This window comes from Lutjanus erythropterus, chromosome 17 (genome assembly GCF_056507025.1).
Source record: "Lutjanus erythropterus isolate fLutEry1 chromosome 17, fLutEry1.hap2, whole genome shotgun sequence".
In the NCBI taxonomy this organism is placed as follows: domain Eukaryota; kingdom Metazoa; phylum Chordata; class Actinopteri; order Lutjaniformes; family Lutjanidae; genus Lutjanus; species Lutjanus erythropterus.
This window is the reverse complement of record NC_139333.1, coordinates 15,172,309-15,191,954: the sequence shown is the minus strand read 5'-3', so window position 1 is coordinate 15,191,954 and position 19,646 is coordinate 15,172,309. Positions and strand designations below refer to the sequence as shown.

Below are 19,646 nucleotides of genomic sequence, written 5' to 3'. Positions count from 1 at the left end.
AATCAAACGTCAGGTATCCATGGCACCCCTATAATTTAAATAAAGATTCAGAAGTTTGAATTGGTTTCTTCCAAGTATTAGTTGAGAGTAGTGGACAAGCAGACATCCAACCAGGGTGTTTTTTTTAGTAATCTTTAGTAAGAATACTAGACTATGTAGGCATTGGGTCTTCAACAGGGGTTCAGGGCCCCTGGGGGATCCTCAGGGTTACTGCAGGAGGGTCTCCAAATTATTGTTTGATTATTTTGTTTGTTTGTTTACACAACATTGACAAAATGCTTCCCATGAATCCTTGTGCCATCATGTGAGCTAGGTGCTTTTGAGGAACCCAGTGCATTGTTTGTTTGATTTTTAAGAACAAATCAAAACAGAAATGGAAAACAATGATATGAAGTCATTAGGAACAAATTGACAGTCATTAAAAGTTTGAAATGATAGAATAATGCACCTGTGACATATGACAAAAAGTACGTCTCTGGGGTCTGTGGTTTAAGGACAATAATGGTCTAAAAATACAAAAATCTCAATATATTTTTTGCAACTCAACCATCAACACCAAAAAGTGAAATTTTTGCTTATGAAACCCTAATATTACTTTTTTTTTAAAAAACATACCAGCATTTTATCGAAGCTTCTATAGACTATGGAAAAAAGTACACATGCAAGCAAGAATTGGATTTAAATGATTTTAATAATTTACAACAAAGGCAAAAATAAATTCATGGATTAGTAAAACAGGTGGTTGCCTGTTTTATTCATACAGTCATTGATAGGCTATAAGTGAATGATCCCCTTCACACTGGAAATGAACTGACTGAACGTGTGCAGCACACAGTGTGTGATTCAACCTTCATTCAGCGTCATGAGCTTGTTTCGTATTTGGCAAAAAGTGCAAAGGTTCCTCACACTGACAGCAATGTCAGAGACGGAGGAGTGAAGACACGTCGACTTAGAAATCAGGCCTGTCCTTCTTCAGCTTGGAGTAGTCCATGTTAACTGTGAAAAGCTGGAAACACACACATGAACAAATGTACACAATCAGTATGAGGGAGGCAATATGGACTTTGAGGCAAGATAACAGAAGAGATATATGGCTTGTGCTCCACAGACACGTGCTTTCGGTTTGAATCTAACCAAAGAGCCATGTAAAGAAACATGAAAAATGACAATATATGATCAACATGTATCAGATGATATTTGGGCAAAATGCAAAAAAAAGGCTTGTACTTTGTACTGTTGGTCAGGCTGCATTTTGTTCCAGGGCTCAGGGTTGTTCTTGCGATCCCATCTGAGGGCAAGAAAATAACAAAAAATGTGAATTTACCAGCGATTTCTCATAAAAGTAGGAGTATTTAACTGGTTATGAAACAGTCTCAATGTAATAGTGCTGCTTCTATATGACCTACATAAGCAAACAAGCCCATCAGTGATAAGATTGGCTGTTTCCATACAGTTATTCTTAATGGAAATCACATGAAACTAGCCTGTTTATACTTTCCAGGCAAAGTTACAGCGAGTAGTACCTCAGCCAGTTAAAATAATTTTAGCTTTGATGTTAAATTTTTGCGGTTACAGCAGTGGAAACACTACCGCTGGAAATTCCTCCCATTTATATCAGTTTCTAAGGTGCGATATTGACTCACGAGACATCAGGGTTCTTCAGAGCTAGCCGACCCAGGTACATCATGCTCATGGTCGCCCCACCGCCGATGAAGATGAAGAGGGGGATGAGCTGGTGGGCAAAGAGCGAGATAAATCAGTCACAGTGCAGGTTTCGTACAAGATAAAGCACAATGAGGATTTGCTGTTGTTCATATTAGTTCAATAGACTATTCTTTATTCTAGTGTTTCCGAACCCTTGTGGCTTCAGACTAGGACTGCAACTAATGATTTTCAATGTTTTCATGATCAATTAATCTGCTGTTCATTTTCTCAATGAATATATTATTTGTTTCATCCATAAAATGTTAGAAGATAGTTAAAAAAGTGGATCAGTGTTTCTGAAAGCCCAACGTGACGTCCTCAAATGTTTTGTTTTGTCATAGATGAGTAAAGAAACTAGAAAATATTCACATTTGAGGAGCTGAGATTCAAAACTTTTTTTAAACGACCCAAAATATTTAATCCATTATCAAAATATTTGGTGATTAATTTAATAGTTGATAACTAATCGATTAATCAACAAATCATTGCACCTCTACTTGAGACTCCTTATAATGGACTTTCTGCTTGTGACCTCTTGTCCCTGGTTGACTGTGTCTGCCATGTTCTACCAAAGACTGATAGTTTTATTTGAATCATTAAAGATTTGAGTCTGACCGATACTGGAAGTAAAAAAATTATGATATCGTCGTATCAGCAGTGATCCCTCTAATGTGCTCATCAAACACTTGTGACAAACATATGTAACGGAGGAGGATATTTCACAGTTTAATAATGAACTTTATTGTCCAAAATGATGCCAGAGCAACTTCCACTGATATTTTTAAATAATGTTAAATAACTACAAATTTAAAAAATACACAATCTGTATTATGTTGTGTCAAAAAAGTTTTCATATCAACACACAGCAGACAAGTACACCAATGTAGAGCGATATAGTTGTGATTAATGCTGCAATGATTCATTTATTAGCTGTGAACAATAAATTAATTGCCATTTATTTTGATAATCAACCAATCTCTTTCTTTCTGGTTTCTTTAGACCTCTATGACAGTAATATATTTGGGTCGTGGACAAAACAAGAGTGACAACAATTTGAGGCTGTCATCTTGGTCTTTAGGAAACACTGACATTTAATGGACCAAACAACCGATCGATTAATTGAGAAAATAACCAACAGACCAATCGATAATATAGATAATCGTTAGTTGCAGTCGTAGCTGTGAAGGGCCAATAGCGATATATCAGTCAGTCTTTTGTAAAGATCATCCGCTAATTCACAAAATAGAGGATTTAGTGCATCATATTTCTATCGTGTTAATCATTTCTCGACCCTCAGCTTTGTTTTGTGACCATTTGCTGGGGTGGGAACCACTGTTTTCACACACTCCAGCAATAAAACAATAACTGTAAAGTGCCAGAATATAAGACTCATAGACAATAATCATATCTGCCTCATAACGGTTTTCTTCTCAGTGGCAATAATGGATCACAGAGGACAAACATGTTTCCATACAGTGATCTATTAATATGGAGGCTGCCGTAAAGCAAACTGTTTCACCCCGTCGTCCTTGGATAAACACTCTCTCTCTCTCTCTCTCTCTCTCTCTCTCTCAGTATGGAAACCATACAGTACAGTACGTGCTGCAGCGACCCACATGCATGGCTGTGGACATGGGAACCGCTTACTTTTCCTTTTCTTCCTGTCATAGTGGGGATTTCACCCGTTAAACGAGCCAGTTACAACACGGCATCATGAACTGATTTAATATATCCTGCGGCATCAGATGAGGTTTCATTTTTAGAGAAGCCAAAAAAAAAAAAAAAATCCCCCTGTGATGAATCTTAGAGCGAAACTATAAGCCTCAGCAGAAGGATAGGTAATAAAAGAAATATATAAACGAATAAGACTATAGAATAATAAATGTGGATTTAATGATGTCAAATTGTCTTTATTGTCTATTTTATCTGAAATCTGTGTCGAGGCATTAGACATACAAATATAATCTGCCGTATACTGTAAGAAATAACACAATACGTTAATTGATTAAGACTGAATGAAAACATAATAATGAATATTGATCAGTGATCACACATCTTATACACTAATTAATTAAGGTGAGAATTTGGGGGACGGGAGCGCGCTTCACCGCACCGCGTCCTCTCCAGCGTTTTCAATGTCACCACCGTGTCGTTCATGTGTTCATTAAAAAATACAACATTATTGACTTACAGCTGGGTGGCTCTTGAGCTGTTTGCTCACGATTCCTAACATGGACGGCATGGCGGACAGTCTTCCCGCTGACGGAGTCCGTTAAAGCGAATAAATGCCGGCAAAATGCGCGCTTCCTCCGAGGATCCGGTGCTGATTCCTACAGGCCTGAATGAACACTGAAGCGCACACCGCCTCTACTGTCAGCCAATCCCACAATGCAACGGCAACAGCTGTATGTGGGTGCCGCTGCTGGCCTCGAGCCTATCATGTGTAGGGCTGCACGTCCTAGAGACAACAGAGAGTTAAGGATGTGAATTTTCTTGTTCTTAGCAAAACATCTGAACAGAACAAAACATACCGACATAAACGTATTTATGATGTGTAACATTTAAATCCTCAGGAACAAAAGCCTGAGCACAGAGCTCAAAGCTTTCCTGGAGCTTTAAGTCGTAGGACAAAAAAATTACTACGCTATTAAATAAGCCAAATACATTAAAAACAATTATAGGAATTAATTAATAAAATGTGGCACAAATTGATATTTGTTTTAACTTTCTTCTGTATTTACTGACCTTTGTATTAACCCCCCAATTTACTTTTTTTTTTTTTTTAGAAATCTTTTTAAATATTATTGTTGATGCATATAGTTGCATATTAATTTGTTTGCTGAGTCACACCTTTTTTAAATATTTGAGTTTCATCCAACAAAGTTTGCCCCCAAAATGTCCATAATGGGCTCAGGAAAAACATAACTAGGTTCTTCCATCTGTTGATGAAGATCATGTTATATGATTGAAGGCTCTTGCAACAACTGTAAGAAAATGGTTTTCAAGGGAACAGTTAAAAATGACAAAATCCAATCTGATCTATGAGGGAAAGTGGCTGAGCCACTATTAACTTTATCTCCATCAGGACAAACTTGATTCATTTTAACTTCTGGAGTTTTCTTTGTTTCAAATAACTGAAGTGTTTTGTAAAACATACCAAAGACAAACATCCAAGGAATGTACAAATCTGACCTACATCAAGAGAAAATAACTGCTTTAGTAGCTGTACGCTGTAGTTCACAAGGGCTGCAACTCATTTTCATTAGTGTGATTATTTTTTTAATCAAATAATAATTTTGTCCATAATATGGCAGAAAATAGTGAAAACATGCCAGTTGCAATTCCCCAAAGCTGAAAGTGAAATACTTGGTTTTGTAACATTTCCAAATAAACTCAGCTTACAATCATATAGCACACAAAAAAGTAGCACGTCATCACATTTAAGAAGCTGACGTTTGGCATTTTAACTTGAAAAATTACTCCAACAAAGATCATTTATCAAAATAGCTCATTCATTTTCAGTCAACTGTGTTTTAGCACTCCTTGCTGGTATTTTTCTCTCACCAAAGTAACTGACTGATTGATGTAACTCTTGGAGTTCAAGTTCGCAGTCTTCTACACTCTAAAAATTGAAAAATGACTTAGAATTAGCTGAACGGCACTGCAATAAACACAACGATAATTGTAAAGACTTCAAAAATCTGATCATGACACTGAGAACACATGAAAAAACTGTTGGGGAGACATGAACTACATGTAATTGTTTTTTACTTTTGTAGTGGCTTTTTGGTACTTTAATAATTGCGTGATTCAAGTAGTTAAATTCTGTTATTGTCATTCATTGTGTAATTAGTTACTGAAATACAAACAACTTGTATCTGATCTCTTTTTATAATTAAAGTAGTTTGAACTACTTTTTCTAAATAGCTTTAATTAACCAAACTAGATTTGGTTTTTAACAGTAAACAGATGGATGGATGGATGGATGATCTAACCACAATGCAAACTCAAATATAAAGGGAATAAATTTAAAATGAAGACAGCAGGTTCAATCTTAATTTTCAGGGGCTAACAATACAAACATGCACATCCACTCTGTTGATGCAGGGAGGAAATGCACATCTGGTGTGTTATCATTTTTTTTACCCCATGTCCTGATTTCACAGTGACCCAAATGAGAATAAATCCAGACTACAGGTGCTGCACCGCTCTGCAAACACTGTAAATTCAGACTAGAGTTTAACAGTTACAATTAAGACAAGTTTAATAAATCACAAAGACAACAAATTATCAATCATATATTTATGTGGACAGAACACAGAACCTGAGATAACAGCACATCCACAGCATCCACACTGATTCAGAAAACATTGACATTGAGGCTTATTTGGAAAAAGACAATGTTTCGTTACATCAGTATTTCACCAGGATCCTAAAACTAGGAGAAGTCAAACAAATGATCAGACTAGTTAGCTTTCCATCCACGTGCACACACATAAACAAAACTCCTGTCAGAGATAATAAACCCAGGACTAACGTATGGAGGAAAACATCTCCTCCTCCATATAAAACCCTCTCCTGGAAGTGCATAAAAATCCACCCGGTACAGTATCTTACGTAACACCTGCCTCAATTAAACTGACAGATCAAAACTAAAACTAACAGGGTTTTTTTTTTTTTTAGCTTATGTTGCAGGTAATTGAAAAAGATGTAGAAAATACACATTACTACTCTTAAAGTACAAAAGTGAATATAAAAATAAGAATTGCGACTCAAAAGTAGCAGTTCAATTTGTGCAAACATGTCTACCAGAAATAAAACTATTTGAACATCAACTTGTCAGCTTGGCAGAAGAAAACAACAGAACGTCTTCAGCGAAACATTAAGTATGACAAATCTACACCACTAAAACTGGTTAGGTAGTCAACTGTGAAACCTCAAAACTATAAACATACCATCAAGCACACATCTAGAACATCAAGAAATAAGTATTTATCCACTTAACACGTGCACAAGTTACTTTTTTTGCAAGTAAACAAGATGACGACAAAAATAACATCTGTACAATGTTTTTAAAGCAGGAATGCATGAGCTGAAGCCTTTAGGTACTGATGCTACCCAAGTCCAACAACTGGAGAAATTCCCTTCAGTCTACTATAATCAAAATGTGATTTCATTGTGTCACTTATATCAGGTAAATAAAAAGTACCCAACTGATTTGTCGTGCGTTGTACACCAGCAACAGGTGCGAGGTCATGTTAGGTAACAAGGTGAATTGCAGATAAATATCTTTGAATGCTTAAAAACAACCAAACTTATTCTAGACAAGGGTTTCTTTCTTACTTGACCCATACTCTTAATGTTTTGGACAGAGATGACACGCCGCAGTCAGATTTTAAAAACCAGTATCGACAAATAAGTGTAGGTCATGGCTTCTTTGGGGAAAAATGTGCAGCGAGAGAGGCGGACAGTCAAATCCCATCTCAGATAGAGTTAAGAGTAGAAGAAGTGAGAAGTTGTGTTTGGCCATAAATATATCTTTGGATTATGAAATGACAAAACCAAAAAAAAAAGACTTAATTTAGGAATGTCACAATGCCCAAAAACCCAAACCAAGTAGCTCATTAAGCATATCCATTGGATTGCATACAAGTATGATACTATTTTTTTTTTCAATATTAATAGTTTTCAACATAAGATTATTTTAAACCTGTATAGCAAAGGAATGGCCCATCCCTCAGATAAAGCAACATCGACACATCTGTCCCAGACCACTGAAATATTTGCATTTTCCACAGAAAATTTATCTGCAGCTGGGATTAGAAAGCAAGGCCCTCCCCTGAGCTTTCTCCCATGACAGAGGTGGTGGCGGGAGGATCCGGAGGAGCGGCCCGGCTGCCAGCGGACATCGCCTGGCAGGAGCCGTTCCCCTGGCTCGAGCAACTGCCTGCTGGGGAGACGGTGAGGCTGCGGAACAGCAGGTCCATGGAGGGGAGCAGCGGCTTGAGGAGGCTGACGGGGCAGAAGGCGGAGCCCCCATGGGGGGTGAAGTTTACCTTGTTCGGGTCTGGGCAGGAGGAGATGAGGGCTGGCTTGAGTTGGTGTGGAGTGCTAGAGAATGAGAGGAGAGGGGCTGTAAGAAACTGGTGACATAAATAATACCAATCAAAGTCTAAGTGGCAGAAATGAGGCTTGGTTATACACACATTCAACATATCAGAGAATCAGTTATTTCTCTGCTCTTTTAATAAGAAAACTTTCATTGTTTGAAATCCTGAATGTCCTGTAACATCAGTTTTCATATAGTCGATGTAATGGCCATAACTTGATCGTGCTTTTCACTTCCCCACTCAAAAACTAATGAAAGGTAACGTATTGTTGTGTACACTGGAATGAAAACATGGAATAGTTTTCCTTTATAAATTACAGATCTTAAACATACAACACATCAAACATATTTTTAAAAGACTTTAAAAGAAATATTAAATGGGACCGATCAGCAGCCCCCCTCAGAACATCATATTTGACTATACGATCACAATTTGGTCATGTTTCATTTTTATTTCATCTTATTTTCTAGGTCATTGTGTATGCTGTTTTTAATTTTTCTAGTATTATTTTTGATTGGTATCAAATGTTTTACTGACTGTCATTAGTGGTTTTATTTTTGTTGATTCATTGCTTTTTGTTTGTTACCTTCTGCCTTGGACTTTTTATTGTTTTACATTATGCTGTAATTTTTTCTTGTGTAGACCCCATGAAGAATAGTTGGATGCAAATAACTAAATAATATTACAATTTACAGACTCAAATGGGGCAAAAAACAAAACAAAAAAACAGTTAAATTATGACCGAAGCCAATTGCAACTGTAGCAGAGGTATTGCATCTCATCATCACATGACAATATACAGGATAGTAAAAAAAGAAGTGCTTAAAAAGAGGCAGGACTTTGTGACAGAAGTGAAAACTTAGGAAGAGCTCATAACTAAACACCTTTAACTTTCACCAGTTCTGTTAGTGAATAATCACAAGTTTCATTCTGATTTAACCTTGACCACAACCATTCTGTAGATGTGTAACTTAACAAAAACGCAAAAAAAAAAAAGCATTTTGATTGTTGTAGCACACTGATTTAATGTCTGCTCCTGTCTTAAGCATAAATGAGGGCAAATACTCTCTTCATCACCACCAGAGGGCATCCACACACAGACTTAGTTTGAACTGATAAACTACATTCTGTCAGTTAAAACCGGCTCTGAGCACTCCGACACTAACAAAGCCTTTCATATCACACATCACACATCTGAATAACAACAGACTATGTAACGAGTCTAGTTAAAAAGGAACTCTGCTGATTTTACACATCAGAGTCTGTCTACAGGCAGGGAAGAGTGCTACTGCATGTGTGAAAAAAAAAAAGTTGTATAAAGTCTTTTGTGGCTCCGGAGGGGGCTGTGTGAAGTCAGATAAACTACCCGAAATCTGAAAAATCAACAAAAATATGGGGGCTTAGAGTTAGACAGAAGTGATGTTAACAGATCTCTGTGGGCCACTAATCCTAATCTCTACTTCAGACTAGCAAAATATGGTATAAAATGGGACAATATTTCTGGTTCTGCTGCATCAATTCTGATCAATCAGTCTTTTTTAATCCAAGTCCATTGCAAGTCTGACAATGTTATAAGACAATTGCTAAATACGTGGAGTTCTCTCAATAGCTCATTCAAGCTGTTGACTACTGTAAGCGTGGCTTAAAACACGAGAGAGAAGTCTGTCAGTTCTGTTCAGATGAACAGCGAACGTACCTGGTTTCCTCCCACACTCGGACCTTCTCGCAGCCCTCTGGAGGTTCTCTCTGGAAGCAGCAGCTTTTGTTGGGTCCTGGGGAGGACGACATCAGCAGAGGCAGGGAGAGGTCAGCCTCATTCTGGGAGAACGGAGACAGGAGGCACATTTCTGCACTGTCTGTCAAACCTGAAAACAGCATGGAAAAAAAGAATGAAATTTAGCTTTGTACAGTTAGTGGCCAAAGGTGAGATTATTTTCAATATAAAAATGAATCTACAGCTTAGAAGTGACTCCATCAATTAAGCAAAAATTGCAAACACTGCATGTGGTTAAAAAGCATCACAAAAACAAACTTGGGGGAGGAAAAAAAACGCTGGAGGATGATGCACAACAGCACTAATAAGCATCTGATATTATTGCACCAATAAAATGGGAATCAGTGTAAATAAGGATATTTAATTTTGGTTTGCGAGGTCTCTAAAAGTGTGTCTTTATGTGTCTGATAAGTCCAAGTGAGCTGTATATAAGAAAACAGCTTTAAAGTAGTGTAATTCCTGGTAAATTTGTGTTTACACAACAGACATGAAGATAAGACACCACAGACCCTAAGACACATAGGCCTGGATATTTATTTTGCAACTATATGACTCGGGCTCGAGCTTTGAAATATTTCTTCTCTTTAGTCGTGAGAAAATCAGGATGTCGAGCTGATCTCAGTCGTCCCATATGAAATCTAAGTAGGGTTGTGGTTTTCTGATTTTAGGCCATGTCTTCAGTGGTTGCAGCAGGTATGAATGTCACACAGAAGTCAAGTTTCCCTTTTGTTTTCATCTAATTTCTCCATTTTAATACTACTTTAACTCTTAAAGGTATGTATTGACATTTAAAAAGAGGAATTCCAGGTTCATGACTCAAGACACATGATTTATAGAGAATGGTACGACTGCACTGAAAAAAAAAAAAGAGCATCATGGACAAAACACAACAAAAGTTTGGATCCAGTGAACTGACATTACACTCAGATTCTAACCTTGGTGCAGATCCAGAAGTGCATCATCAGAGTTGGGTGGGGAGGCGGAGATGTAGGTGGCGGGGGAGCTGGGTGAGGAGAGGGGCGTGGTGGTGGGGTCACTCCGAGATCCACTGCTGCAGCTCTGTGGAGGTACTGGAGCCCGGTGACCGTCTGGAACGTCAAGGAGCTGACAAGACAGGAAACACCCATGTTCAATCTGAGCAATAACTGTCAGCCCCATTATCAGTCAAGGGGTAGTTCAGCTTTTTGACATGGGGTCATACGGGTTTTGGAACAACATATGACGCCATCCACACATCTTTTTCACAGACTTCCCCGATTGTTTCTTAAGACAATGCAAAGCCACATTCTGCGTGTGTTACAACAGCGTAGCTTTGTAGTAAAAAGAGTTCACATACTCAACTGTCCTGTCTGCGGTCCAGAGTACAAAATGTGACAACAGAGACCAAACTGTTGCGCACTTAAAGACGTATATAACACAAGAATAGAATGACAAAAGAATTTCCCTTTCAAAATTTCAACAATTAGTGTCCTCATTTCCCAAACCCTTACTGGGTGTTGTTGAAAGAAAAGGTGATGGAAAATGGAGCTAAAAATGTCCCACCATCCCAACTTTTTGGGAGCGTGTTACAGGCACCAAATTCAGTTTGAGTGTATATTTACAAAAAAAACCCCCACAAAGTCTCTTAGTTTGAACACTAAATATCTTGTACTTGTACCGTTTTCAATTGAGTACAGATCAAAAAGTATTTGCAAATCACTGCAGTCCTGTTTTAACTGACATTTTGCACAGAATCCCAACAATTTTGGAATTGGGGTTTGTATGTGAGTTTAAGTGTAAAACTGGGAAATCACCATCATAAGCCAAATCTCTCTCTCTCTCTCTCTCTCCGAACTCCTTTGACAAAAATCAGTCATTTTACATATCAAAACACTGGAGCTGCTGATCTTTGAGTCTCTGCTTAGATCAGTTTGTCTTATGGTATTATTCACCCAAGTCACACAATTATACAAACTATCGGCAGCAGTAGATCAGCATCTCCCTTGTTCTGCGAAGTAAAAATGACTGTTTTTGCCAAAGGAGTCTGAATGATTTGGAGAGAGTGATATCAGTTTGCCATTTGAAAAGGCAGTCTGATGGCAAGTTAAAGTGGTGATAATATTCTAAATAAAGATTTTTTTTTTTCTTGGTGGGCCTTCTTTTAGATGGCTAAAATATGTTTTGCTGCTGACCCTGTGCACAGCAGTACATTGCTTCACATCACACACTTGCACTTCAAACTATCCCTAACTAACTCCTATATCTTCTCAGGTGTATATGCTGTGTAGAGGTGACAGTTACCCTGTGCTGAGGATGCAGTGGCTGGCAGATGAACATGCCTTCCAGCTCCTGATTGAGGCCCTCCACGCTGCAGCGCAGTCGAGGGACTAGTGTAGACAGGGGAGCGAGGGGGATGGGAATTGGCTGAGTCTGAGGACAGAAAAACAAGTTAGATGGAAGTTAGGCTGTATTACTCTAAAGAAGCAACTTCAAGCAGATCAGCTTTTTTTTCCCCAGTTCTCTTGTCCACTTTTTCTTGTTTCCTCTTGTTGTGAAGAACTTTGAACTACATTTTTGAAGAACGAGGGGTGTTACATAAATCAGTTTTTTGTTGGTAGAAATAAAACAAAAAGTGAAGCACTCTTACGCACTTTCCAATGGGCTATTAAATGCACCATAAAAAAAGACACAGTTTGATGAGGTTATGAAGTAGCATGGGACCATGTGAGTTGCTATCTTCATTGTGACAGTCAGCACTGCAGAGGAAAACCTGATGTCATCTGATGTGACTCGGGCATAAATCATGTTCATGGACAAGGTAATGTACTAACATTTTATTCACATTAAATTTAGTCATGTTTGCCGACTTCCTTCCTCACTCTGACACATCCAACGTACCCATCTTTCCCAGCAAACAGACTGGTTAAAGGGGATATGATACCATTGACCAGTGACCAAATGAAATGCACCATTACTGTGAATATAATTACAGATTTCTCTTGCTTTGAACGTGGTAACATTTGGGATGTCTGGTAATTTTAATGCAGAAATGTTGCATTTTACACCTTTAAAGCAACACTTGCTTGAGTGATCACTGAAATTCTAAAACTGTAACACATGCAGACCCTTATTAAAACTTTAATGTGAGGTCTTATGGCAGTGGTTCCCAAACTGGGGTGTGTGCCCCTTTGGGAGGCAGTGAGCCACTGCAGGGGGTGTGTGGACGATCAGTGGAGAAATATAGCAACAACAATTAAGTGGCACAAAGTTAACTGAATATGATTTATGTAGCAGAAATAAACAGTCTTCGATTCCATCATGCTCATCTTTATTTCACTAAAATCAAACTTCAATCCTTTTTTATCAGTTGCTTCCTCAATTATTGTTAAAGACTGATAATAATTGTGGGGTGAGGGTGTGAACCTTTTTCATACTCTGAAGGGGGGCTTGCCAAAAAAGATTGGGAAACACTGTCTTATTGGTTCTTCATGTCACCACACTTTGATCTGATGGCGCCTCGGCCCAGTGGAGTGTGGCACACCAACAACATGGTGCAGACCAGCTGTGCTGAAAAGCAGAACCACGTATTTCGCTCTGAAAAGCAGAAGCAACGTGATGTAGTGGTCTTCCTGTTGCCTCTGTGTTTTATTTAATTCACTTCCTGCGATGAGCTGCATCGTTGAGTTCACTGTGATGAATATAATCACTGATACTTCAGCTACCTCAGTCATCTTGTTCTGTTCCTTCCTTCTTTTTTATTTATTAAACTTAACTTTCTAGTATGTTTGTATTTGATTTAATAGAATAATTGAGGTCACTAGTTAGAGAATCATTGCAAACTAAGAATTTAATTGCACTGATAACTTGTTTATTTCTGCATATGACAATGAAGCCTTTGAATCCTTGATGAACATTTCTTTATTAATCTACTGTCCCTATCAACTTTACTTTTGAAAATTGTGCACACACATGCATGCATGCATGCATGCATGAAGTAATCAGTGTGTTTGTGTGTGTGTGGTGATGATGATGCTAAGGTACCTGAGTAGTTCCTAAGCTGCAGCTCCCCTGAGGATAGCCACGTTGGCGGTCTTTGTCATGTCCCCCTGAGACTGCAGGTTTGCTGCGCTGCTGCAGCTGTTGTTTTAGTTTAGCAATCTGCAATGAACAGAGGTTATTGTCAGTCAATCAGCCTGCGCACACAAACACACACACACACAGAGGAAGTCTTGGAAACTTAAATATGTCACACTTTACGACAAGGTCCCTATAGAGGCATGCTGTGAACATGTTTAAGTGGTGATAATGGGATTATTTGATGGTTCAGATTAAAGATGTGATGATGAGGAGAGAAGCTCTGGTGAAAGGGGAAGTTTCTCTACAGATGAGATCATTTGGTCTCCTGTTGCTCAATTCTGTCGAAATGATTGAGTCAGGTCTTTTTCAAGAGCTTGTCCTCTTTGATACAAATGTACAGAAACGTCCAGTTTAGCAAGTCTGATTTTTACAAACACGCATGTTGAGCAACACGAGCAGAGATTCACCTCTCGTAGATTCTCAGCGCTGCCCCATGACGCTGATCGTTTGTGGCTGCTGTTACCTCTCCTGCTCTGGGATTTGTCTGACCATGAGTCTGGGGTCTGGAGAGGAAGAAAGCAACTGTGAGAACTAATATTCTTCAAATAAAATCACATGGTACTAATAAATATGCATATACACTCGAGCTCAAGTCAGGACTTGATTTGTGATCGTGTTAAAACCTATGACTGGAAACTATTATGTTTAAGTCACGTATTACATCAGGACTTCACACATATTTTGCCAAAAGCTGCACACTTAGCACAGCTTCTCATGCTCAAAGGTTGATCTGCAGCCACATCACACCATCCACACCCACAGACTCTCTCTTCACACTTGTAGAGGAGCAAAAGAGCAGGAGAAACTGAAAAACAAAAAGAGGGGGGAGGAGGATGTGGGCAACCGTAGAGCAGTGGCGAGTGCCTGCACACACACAGAGCAGAGAGGATGGGTGCAGCCAAAACGGTCTCATCAGCTGACTTCAGGGACTGTTCTCATGGCTGTGGTTCACACTCTGTAATAACTATGCAAGCACCGGACACTCGCTCCCTCCCTCCCCCCGTCTCCTAGCAACTTCTTTATCTGCAAAAAGTGCAAACTAATCTTCTGACATGAGCCGACCCCATCTGCCCCTCAGAAACACCAGTGCATGACAGATTAATGATTTAAAAATTAAAAAAAAAAAACTCTAAATATGGAAACATCTGTGGTAAAGTTATGCATTCCATTCATGTCTTTCTGACTAAACAGCTCTGATTCAAATTTGTTCACACTCGGGTAACATTCTTCATCCGGAGCTGACCTGGGTGGATTTGTCCTTGCGAGACAGGCTGCCCTGGCTCTCAGGTTCTTTCGGCCAGTGTCCCTGCAGGTACGGCCCGATGATGGCATCAAGGGACATTGTCCGCCTCATGCCAGAGCTCAGCTGGTGCGGTTTGGTCTTTCCAGCTGTCAGACGCAGACAACTTTTTATTTAGCATGCAGCAACAGATTAAAGTATCCTGTTATCTATTACGTCTGTATCAGTTGGTGACAGACTTGCTGAATTTTGAGTACGTTGTAGTTTACTGTCTGCTCTCAAATATCAGAAACAAATAATATCACTGTTATAAAGTGCCTTTCAAACAAAATGTTAAATTAGTCTTTAAAGTGTAATGCAGTTACAGTGTGCAAGCTTTAGGCTGCTTTATATTACCATTAACAACATCTAAAGCGCAAATAATACTTTGATTAATCAATTAGAAGACTTTTCAGTAACTCATTAATTGTTTAAGTCATTTTTTTTAATAAAGATGCCAGGAGCTTGCTGGGTCAAGCCTCTAAATAGACAAATGTTTCCCATTTTATTTGTCTGACATGATTATACATCGAATATTAGGTTTAGAGCTTGACATTTTTTAGTCATCATGTCACCTCAAACTTCTAATAGTTATTTTCCATCATTTTCTGATATTTAAGAAATAAAACAATTAATCAACAAGGCATTCACCTGATTAATTAGTAATAAAAATAGGCATTTATGGCAGCTATAAACATTTATGTGGTACTAACTGCTAGGCTGTGTCATCTGTATACCTAAATGTCTATATAATATTGTAAGATTGTGCAATATGTCAATGTTGTATCCATACTGTGATAACAAGACTACAAACTGTCTTAGATTTTAGATATTGTTATACGACATACAAGTTGCCTTTTCCAGGTTTTAAAGACTGCATTACAGTAGAGTGATGTAGCCCAATTTTTTAAACTTACCAGACTGTTCTAGCTGTTCCATTATTTGCCTTTACCTACTTTGCCATTATATCCATCTTTCTGATTATCAGATATGTCACTGTGCTAATAGTCTGTGAAAGCACCAACAGTCATTCCTACATTACTGTTATAATATCAAAATTGAGGCATTTGGTAAAAAAATATAAACATATTTAATTTTGCTCATATCAGCCAGTCATATAATACTGTTATATTATTCCATGTTGTCGTTTTATTATTCAAATCAAAGTGGTATGATAGGCAAATTCACTTATACCCACATAATATATTCACAGCTAAATGTACATATTAAAAACACACCCCATTAAATAAAAAGGTGATTGGTGATAGGGATACACAAGAAATCAAGATATGATCAAAATTGCAATATGGCCAAGTGCAATATTCAAACTGCAGAACGTGCAATTTTGAGAAAGGAAAATATGACAAACTATTATAAAAGATTATAATAAAGTACTGCAGGGCCACAGAAATGTCCTGCTCTACAAAGCTTGTTCTCTAGATTTAAGGAAACATGGTTGTTTAGTACAGACTCCAAAAAAGTCGCATCATCATGATTGAAGTGTGTTGCAAAAATGATCATTCCCACTAATAATGAATCATATCGCACTTCAACATAATTTTTAACCATATTGTGCAAACCTACAGTTGTGTTATCTGTATATCTAAATTCCTATAGAGTATTTTCATATTTGGCTATTTGGTTTTATCACTCAGTTGCAATGGTGGTATGACAAGTAAATGTATTTATACCCATATAATATTAAACAATACAGTACACCTCTTTGACAGTGAATGGTTGAGTGACTTTAAAACGTTGCTTTGAAATTAAGATGCAGCAGTGACTTCCTTTTTTTAAACTTTGATTGTTTAATCATTAATTGAATGTTGCTACAGATGTTTCCTACACGCTGGGTCATATATATTATGTTTGAACAACTGGTTAATAAATTTAGCAAGTACTTTATAGTAAACTTGGTGATCATTATAACTAGTGTGACACCATGCAAGGTTGTTATTTTAAGTATTCCACATTGCCCAAGATTACACTGAGCCTTAACACGTGTATCCAGGGACATAATAACTCTATGATCCAAAATATAGTAGGACTGATGTGGAGTTCATACCTGACTTTCCATCTCTCCGGCTGGATCGAGGCTTGTTGACCAGCTGATGATAGGGAACAGTAGCCTTGAGGGGCTGTGGACCCAGAGTAGCTCCCCGGATCTGTCCAACTGCACCTCGGCCAGACATCTTAACAAATCTGGGACCACTTAGCTCCTAACTGGTTGAAAAAAAAAAAAAAAGGTAATGGATGTGGTGCCTGGTGGAGATCTGGGGGCGCTGTGTGGAAACACTGGTGGTGGCTGGGCTAAGTTACCAGCTGCAACCCTTCCTCCACTGGTGATGATGACTACTCAAAAACCGTTACAAAATTCAGTCTTGAGTCATTTAGAAAACCATTTCCAGGAAAATACAACCACCAGGAACACTTAACTCGACAGATCAGACGTTACTAACAGCTTCAGATCACGTCTTCGGCAGTGATCATACTTTTTTTTTTCTGGCTTGTGTGCGAGTTAGCAGCCTAGCAAGCAAAGTTTCTTTGTGAGGATGTTGAGATATTTCACTCCGTTGTCGAACAAGGAAGCAGTTCCAGCCTCAAAAAGTCACTTTAACCTCAACTGCTACGTCTTCTGAGAAAACTTTAAGGTGTATTTCATTATAGTTTGTCGGGCTGGAGCGTGTTTTGATGGCCCCAAAAAGTTGCGAGGTGGTCACAGTTGTCCCCTCGGTCCTCTTGTTTTAACGCAAACTCCAAACACTTCCACCACCACGCTGGTGTGGATTTAATTATGTGAGGGGCGGGCCCTGATCCGGAGCTCAATTTTGATTGGTTGGTGGAGCCCCCAACTTCAATCCTATTGGACAATCCGCCATCAATCCGTCAAATCTCGGACAATGAAACTTGCTGTTACCGCCCCCAATTCATATCTCATATCAACTGATTTTCGACTTTATTCGTGTTGAAATGCCCCAGTTCAACTTTTAAAGTCTGATAATAGACCGTTATAACTATCAACCGTGACACGGACTACTTTTAAAAACTTCACTAACAGTTGAAGCTACTCGGGTTCTTGCCTAGACCTGTTGTATGTATTTAATGTGTGCATTTAAAGGGCCATACCAGTGGGTTTGCAAATTCAGCTTTCTAAGTCAAGTTATGTAGCCTTTACATTTTCGACGACTATTTTGAAATACATGCTGTTGAAGCCCATTTCTGCTGTGATGACAAAAAAGATCCTGTCATCAAGTCATTATAATGAGAAACTAGTATCTCCAAATAATGAGTTAGTCTGTTAAATAAATAAATAAAGTGAAACTTTCTAAAAAAAATATCACTTATCTCAAAATACTGACCTAGCACCACCAAAATAATGACAAATGGCAGTTTCTCATTATTGTGACATAATAAGTCATTATTTTGAGATACAAAATAATTTTTTTCAGAGAATTATCATTATTTTGGGATGCAAAGTCACCATTTTGGAGTCACTGATTTAAATAACTCATTATTTTGAGATTTAAGTCATCATTTTCAGATATAATCTCATTATTTTGAGATACAAAGTCACTGTTTTCAGATAACTCATAATTTAGAGTCACTAAGTAATTATTTAGAGCGCTTAAGTCATTATTTTGAGATACTAAGTCATTATTTTGGGATTCTAACTCATTTTGAGATACTGAGTCGTTACTTTGAGAAAATTAGATACTTTCAAGAAAGCCTCTCAATATAACGACTTTAGGATCTTTTTTAATGCATCACACTGGTGGAACCAGGATTCCATAGTAAATAATACAAATTGACATATTTTGAATGTATTTTCCCTACATTCACTGGTTTCTACTCATTTCAGTGCAGCATGGAAACAACTGTGCAGACTCTTGAATTTTCTCATAAAACTTGATTGATTGGAGTAATCCATCCCAGTCCACATTCATTTTTGTTAGTGTTACATTGTTGTCGAAAGGTGATGCAATATATGAACAAATTGATTTGAAAAGTCTGCACTGCATTACCTCATGCCATAACATGATTTGACAAATATTAATGCAGGCTAGATGTTCACCATGATGGATTACATAAAACACAAAGCAAGTTTAAAGAGTCTGCAAAATAATAGATTTTCAAACCTTATGAAGAGAATGAAAACCACTGCATGTATAACAGAGGGAAAAATACAATGACTACAGTTCTAAAAGACTTTAGCATGGTTTGTAGAATGGTTAGCAACAATATAAAATAATATACAATAATATGCATTAATCATCACCTTTATTCATTTATTTGTAGGCTAATTATTTCATCATACTATTGAAGCACCCCAGCTGGGTGTGTGTGCACCATCTGGGTGGACTGTGAAGTGGTTTTGGGTGGTGTGCCTGCATGTGTGAGACAGTGTGCATTGTGGGAGATAAATGTCCAGACTCTGTGTAAAAGGGAGTGCCAATGGTGGGACAAGAGTAGGGCGTAGAGATAACATGGCATGCACTTTCATGGCCAGGTCCCCATGTCCCTTCACCAAACCAAACTGGTCCTAAATGTGAACTTACTGACACGAGACCACCTCGGCCCATCATGCTTAGATAACACGCTTGTGTGTCCGACACACCAAAATGGGAGTAAATGTGCTTTATCACAAAGGGGTGAAGTGCTGAGC

General features: G+C 38.2%; 2 protein-coding genes across 2 annotated transcripts; both read right to left on the bottom strand.

Moving 5' to 3' along the window:
• Nucleotides 1–672: 672 nt before the first annotated feature.
• Nucleotides 673–4,078, bottom strand: coxfa4b (cytochrome c oxidase associated subunit FA4 b). The gene is made up of 4 exons (XM_084740676.1): nt 3,896–4,078; nt 1,644–1,732; nt 1,228–1,288; nt 673–1,006 (listed from the first exon to the last, which is right to left on the bottom strand). The coding sequence occupies exons 1-4, from the start codon at nt 3,944–3,946 to the stop codon at nt 950–952; spliced, it is 258 nt and encodes an 85-aa protein (XP_084596802.1). The 5' UTR covers nt 3,947–4,078; the 3' UTR covers nt 673–949.
• Nucleotides 4,079–5,991: 1,913 nt separating this feature from the next.
• On the bottom strand, nt 5,992–17,748 carry LOC146311992 (protein FAM117A-like). The gene is made up of 8 exons (XM_084741195.1): nt 17,049–17,748; nt 14,948–15,093; nt 14,112–14,207; nt 13,609–13,725; nt 11,869–11,997; nt 10,524–10,692; nt 9,511–9,679; nt 5,992–7,815 (listed from the first exon to the last, which is right to left on the bottom strand). The coding sequence occupies exons 1-8, from the start codon at nt 17,173–17,175 to the stop codon at nt 7,524–7,526; spliced, it is 1,245 nt and encodes a 414-aa protein (XP_084597321.1). The 5' UTR covers nt 17,176–17,748; the 3' UTR covers nt 5,992–7,523.
• Nucleotides 17,749–19,646: the final 1,898 nt, after the last annotated feature.

Excerpts from the sequence above, each read along its gene's own strand:
- coxfa4b (XM_084740676.1), bottom strand. The coding sequence starts at position 3,946 with ATGCCGTCCATGTTAGGAATCGTGAGCAAACAGCTCAAGAGCCACCCA. Across the intron at positions 1,733-3,895 it reads AGCTCAAGAGCCACCCAGCT|CTCATCCCCCTCTTCATCTT; the intron begins GTAAGTCAATAA and ends TTTGCCCACCAG. Across the intron at positions 1,007-1,227 it reads AGCCTGACCAACAGTACAAA|CTTTTCACAGTTAACATGGA; the intron begins GTACAAGCCTTT and ends GTGTGTTTCCAG.
- LOC146311992 (XM_084741195.1), bottom strand. The coding sequence starts at position 17,175 with ATGTCTGGCCGAGGTGCAGTTGGACAGATCCGGGGAGCTACTCTGGGT. Across the intron at positions 15,094-17,048 it reads CCGGAGAGATGGAAAGTCAG|CTGGAAAGACCAAACCGCAC; the intron begins GTATGAACTCCA and ends TGCGTCTGACAG. Across the intron at positions 7,816-9,510 it reads CGAGTGTGGGAGGAAACCAG|CACTCCACACCAACTCAAGC; the intron begins GTACGTTCGCTG and ends CTCATTCTCTAG.